Source organism: Lupinus angustifolius, unplaced genomic scaffold, assembly GCF_001865875.1.
Source record: "Lupinus angustifolius cultivar Tanjil unplaced genomic scaffold, LupAngTanjil_v1.0 Scaffold_690, whole genome shotgun sequence".
Taxonomy (NCBI): Eukaryota; Viridiplantae; Streptophyta; class Magnoliopsida; order Fabales; family Fabaceae; genus Lupinus; species Lupinus angustifolius.
Genome location: NW_017728015.1, coordinates 4084 through 9255, shown reverse-complemented (window position 1 = coordinate 9255; position 5172 = coordinate 4084). Strand labels below are relative to the sequence as shown.

General features: G+C 29.3%; 1 protein-coding gene across 2 annotated transcripts; it reads left to right on the top strand.

Moving 5' to 3' along the window:
- Nucleotides 1–842: 842 nt before the first annotated feature.
- LOC109341821 (two-component response regulator ARR9-like) lies at nucleotides 843–2891 on the top strand. Of its 2 annotated transcripts, XM_019579791.1 has the most exons (6): nucleotides 843–1296; nucleotides 1388–1491; nucleotides 1617–1694; nucleotides 2082–2152; nucleotides 2472–2738; nucleotides 2779–2891. In XM_019579791.1, the coding sequence occupies exons 1-6, from the start codon at nucleotides 1188–1190 to the stop codon at nucleotides 2798–2800; spliced, it is 651 nt and encodes a 216-aa protein (XP_019435336.1). In that variant the 5' UTR covers nucleotides 843–1187; the 3' UTR covers nucleotides 2801–2891. The 2 variants fall into 2 exon arrangements, with proteins under 2 accessions (XP_019435336.1, XP_019435335.1); XM_019579790.1 differs by having other exon boundaries at nucleotides 844–1296; nucleotides 2472–2860.
- The last annotated feature ends 2281 nt before the right edge of the window (nucleotides 2892–5172 follow it).

Genomic DNA, 5172 nt, shown 5'->3' with positions numbered 1-5172 from the left:
AAAGATAAAATAGTAGATGGATGTGTATGGCATGATGAGAATATGTTATAGAATTTAGATGCATGAATTAAAGGGTACGTAGACATGAATGGGCATGGGAAGCAAATCTTGAAAGGGAATCAAATGAAATTGGACTCTCTTTGCTACCACTCTTCCCCACCTGCCTAAGATATATGGTAAGCTCCACATGATTTCATACCCAAGGAATAGAAAAAGGAACCATTGCTGACGTCACCTGTATCTTCAGAGGATTTTATGGGTCCCACTCACACACCCCTTCTTTCTCTCACATACACATTACTTTCCTCTTTTGCTTTCACCCAACTTTTCTACTTATTTCTTTCATAGATCTTAGAAAAATTGCAAAACTAAAAAGGGTATAGAGATGTCAAATTGGTTACTTTTTTTACATTTTATATGGTTAGATTAATCATGAACTATTTTGACTCATAGTTTATGATTACTGAGAGAGGTATATTGAGATTTTTTTAGATATCAAATTGGTACTCACATAAATTTCTATGAAACAAAGTGTAATCATGATTCATGAGGTGAGATTATATGTCCCACAAATTTCTATTTGTATTTGTAGTCAATTACATTCCCTTAAATAATATAAAAAATTGATATTTTTATAAGATACAGAAAATGGGATAGATAATTTCGATTACAGGAAATAGGTTGACAAGTTAAAAAAATATAATGATAAAAAGGTTGAACATTCTATACTTATATGCCACAAATACTAACTTTTATTAATAAAAAAAGTGTACTCACATATATATATATATATAAAGGCCATCCCTCTCCTTCAGAACATAATAACCTAGAAAATATTGACTAGGATTTGATATCTTTATTTTATTGATTGATTATTTGTTATCTTTATTAATAATTTTGCATTGCTTGTCCTGTAATTCAAGATCAACTTGGAAAATTTGCAAGATTTGGGATGAAATCTGGTCGGATCTTGCTTTGTGGGATGGTGATTTTGGTGGGTCTTATTTGAATACAAAGTTGTTGTTCCCATCTCATCTTCCTCCAATAAAGAAAAAAACAAAGGAAAAAGGAAAGAAGGAACATCATTTCTAACCACACCCTCTTTCCATTTCCTTCATTCTCTTGTTCCTTCCATTCTTACCTTCCTAAAGTTCCAAACTTTGCATAATCCTAACTTGGAGGAACAAATGGGTATGGCTGCAGCAGAGTCACAACAGTATCATGTGTTGGCTGTTGATGACAGCATCATAGATAGGAAGCTTATTGAGAGGTTGCTCAAAACCTCTTCCTATCAAGGTTTAACAAAATCTGAGAAGATAAAAAAAATGGATTTTTTTTCATTTCTTAAATTGATGTTTTGATTCATACTATGTTGTCTCAATGGCAGTTACTACAGTTGATTCTGGTAGCAAGGCTTTAGAGTTTCTAGGCTTACAAGAGAATGATGAGACCAAACCAATTACACCATGTGTTTCTCCAAAAATCCATCAGGTAAAAATATACATATTTATATTCATATTACTCTAAGTTGCAATTGTAATGTTTTATTTTCTAACCTTAGATGGGTGTTTTTATTCTGAAGTGTTGAAGTCCATTGGATTTTTGTGTCTCTATAGGATATGGAGGTGAATCTAGTTATAACAGATTACTGTATGCCTGGCATGACAGGCTATGATTTACTCAAAAAAATTAAGGTATGTTTTGGTTTCTATTGTTCTGTTTTATATCTCTTTTAACCATTATATTCACTTTTTCTGAGTCTTCTTCTGGCTAATATTTTTGTTTTCCCCCTTTTACACAAAAAATACTTTCCATTTTGAAACAATACTTTCATTTTTATTACAATTTACTATTGCTCAAAGTTGTTAACTTGGACTAGTTTTATTACTAACCAGAGAATATCAAAAGTATAATCTCCTGCAATGTTTTTCGTATCTGCTTTTCAGTTTTCCACTCAAAGCAAATCTGGTTCAAAAATGAAAAGATTTTGAGAATGTCTAAAAAATGTATGCTTATGTTCACTTATTCCAACTTGAACCAACATACTTAAAATTTTTATAGGATTTTCTTTGATTTTTCAGGAATCTTCATCTTTGAGAAACATACCAGTGGTGATTATGTCATCTGAGAATGTGCCTTCAAGGATTACCAGGTAATTGATCTTATAAGTATCTTATTTTCTGCTTGAACATTTTCTAAGGACTAAATTTTCTGAGGATTAAAAATCTAGACAATTCTATTTTAGACACTAAAATTGTACTTATTTAAAACATCAATCAAGTTAGTTCCTAAATGGAAAAACCAAAGATTAAGTTAGCAGTTACACACAAAAGACTAATTTGACCGAGATGCAAAAACAACACCCCCTATCCACTACTGGAGATGATTCTGACTCGATGAAAAGTATCATTTAGGCGAGTCACATTTTTTTCAAGGCAAAATTCTGATGAAATTGTTAACACTGATAACAGATGTTTGGAGGAAGGAGCTGATGAATTTTTCTTGAAGCCTGTGAGGAAATCAGATTTGAATAGGCTTGAACCTCATATTAAGAGAACCAAATTAAAAGATCAAAAGCAAGAAACATTACAAAAGGTTGAAAACATAGAACAACAACAAATTCTACAACCAGAGTCAGAGACCATTATAGAACAACAACATCAACAATCACTACAACAAGGGAACAATAACAAGAGAAAGACCATAGAACAAGGGCTTTCACCTGACAGAACAAGACCAAGATACAACAGTGGCATAGCCACTGTGGTATGATAATTAATATAAAATCATTGGCAAATAATGTTCTTGAATTTCACAATGTAATTCACATTACTTTTTTTAATCAACTTTCAATGTTGCTTAATGTTATAGGCTCTATAGAAGTTTAGAGAGTTGCTTCAATGTACACATTTTGCAGGAAATATTTCCTTGCAATTTTGTTTTCCCAAACATATATAAAAATGAAGGGAAAAAATGCATGAGTAAGAAATCAAATTATAAAATTCAATTCTGAACTTTCCTTAAAGAATAATGTTAGATATACACAAAATAGAGTTAATCCACTTACTTTATGAATAAATTGAAAAAAAATTATTTCATATTTCAGTCATTTATTTTAAGGTGGGAGATTCATAGCACAAAAAACATCTATAGATTATTTATCACCAAGCTACACACTACGATAACAAAATTCGAATTCAAACTCATATGGAGTATGAATCAAATTCTTATCAAATATAGAAAACTTTAATCACAATAATTTCAAACATTGGTACTATTCACATTTTTATTAGATAAAGATTTAGGGAGTAAGTATAAGATAATCTATGATGTAATACATTGAGAGGGGATCTAATTACTGTAGGGGAAAGTTAAAAAAAACATACTCCACCTATTTTCCTTATTAACAAATGCTATGCAATTATATCTTTTTGTTGATAAGCCAGCCAGCAAATACAGAAAATTACAAACATTAGCTTAAGTAGTACATGCTTGATTCCCCTTAAGCAAGGTCTCGGGTTCGAGTCCTATGGATGGAAAAAATATCCGATATATATGGGAAACAAAAAAAAATCATGATCTATGTCTAAACTAAAGATAAGTGCATAAACAGTAAGATTTTGTTATTTTTACTTTATACTATGTCAACAACTAAATACAAAGTGGTCTAATTTATACCAAAAAATACAAAACTACTAGCTTATTTATAAAGTCAACTCATCATGTTGAGATTCTACAAGCCAAGTTGGAATTAATTTTAAGACCTTATGATTTCATTTATTTGTCCTTCAATGACTATCTCATATAATTTTAGGCTAAAGTATGAATGAAGTGTCCCTTCATATTTCCTGAAGTAACACATACAGTCTGTACTCTGTACATGCATGCTATTGCAGAGTTATAGAGTCATGTTAGTATTTCATGTCATTTTATAATATAAATAATTTAAAGCGTGTCTCATTTTAACTTCTAAAATACTTGCCCCAAAATGTTATTAGCCTTGTGGTACCAATAAGATATAAACATTCTTAATTAGGATATTGAGATAGCTTACCCCTTCACATATTTAACTATACTATTGAGCTATTATCAGCTATTCATTTTGTAATAAAAGTAAGAGTTTAAAATCTACATATCATTAGTATAAAGTTTTTTATATTGTCAATATATCATCTATCATTAATTTGTATTATTTTTATTTAAGAGTCAATGATTGTTAATATAATATATAAATGATGAATGATTTGCTGACAGTATAAAAATCATTTAGTGTATATATATTAAATCCTAAAAATAATAGGTTATTCAGTAGTCGGCCAGCATAGAATTATTCACGTATTAATAATAAACATTTTAGAAAAATATGTTGAAGAAAAGATTGGTGTGTGTTTTGGAACCATTAATTGGAGGTGTGTAACATTTATACAATCGGAAAGTTATAAGGTTGTCTGATAAAAATTTAAGGAATTAAGTGAAAGAGGTTGTGGATTTGAGTCTCACTCATAATAAATTTAAAAAAAAAAGAGTTATAAGATCATTTGATGGCTAAAAATAGAGTGAAAGAGATTGAATGTTCGAGTCTTGCCCACAATAAATACTAAATACTAACAATTGTCAATTAAAAAAACATTTATATACTCTTTATACAAAGATTTATATTTCATCAGTATGTTAGTCGTTACTTATATTAATAATTAATGATTATTAAATATAGAAAATGAATCAAACAATGTAAATAACTCTTTCAGGCTTGTGCTATTAGTGCATTTGTCTATTTCTCTATTGTTTTTCTCTAATTTATTAACTTGGTCATTGACAAAAAAACTGACTGCATCCATGAACAGTAATTGACCCATGTAGTATATTCACACTCACATCACATGCATCTCTAGTTGATACAATGACCCAGACCAATCTATCTTATTTATAATTTTAATAGTATTCAACAAACCAAATTTAACAACTACTCAAATAACAAATTAAATCATCACTATCTCTTATTTTATTTTATTTTTAATTCTACAAGCATCTCAAAAAATGTTTATAGAATCAAATAACAACTTAAAATTGTTACTATTTAATTGTAAATATAAATATTGTTATAGTGTACTATTTGATTCAACAAATAAAATGCAACATGCAATTCCTTTCCACCCTTCTAGAAAAAATGAA

Coding starts and splice junctions, on each gene's coding strand:
- LOC109341821 (XM_019579790.1), top strand. CDS start 1,188: ATGGGTATGGCTGCAGCAGAGTCACAACAGTATCATGTGTTGGCTGTT. Junction 1,695..2,081: donor ATTTACTCAAAAAAATTAAG/GTATGTTTTGGT, acceptor TTGATTTTTCAG/GAATCTTCATCTTTGAGAAA. Junction 2,153..2,471: donor GTGCCTTCAAGGATTACCAG/GTAATTGATCTT, acceptor CACTGATAACAG/ATGTTTGGAGGAAGGAGCTG.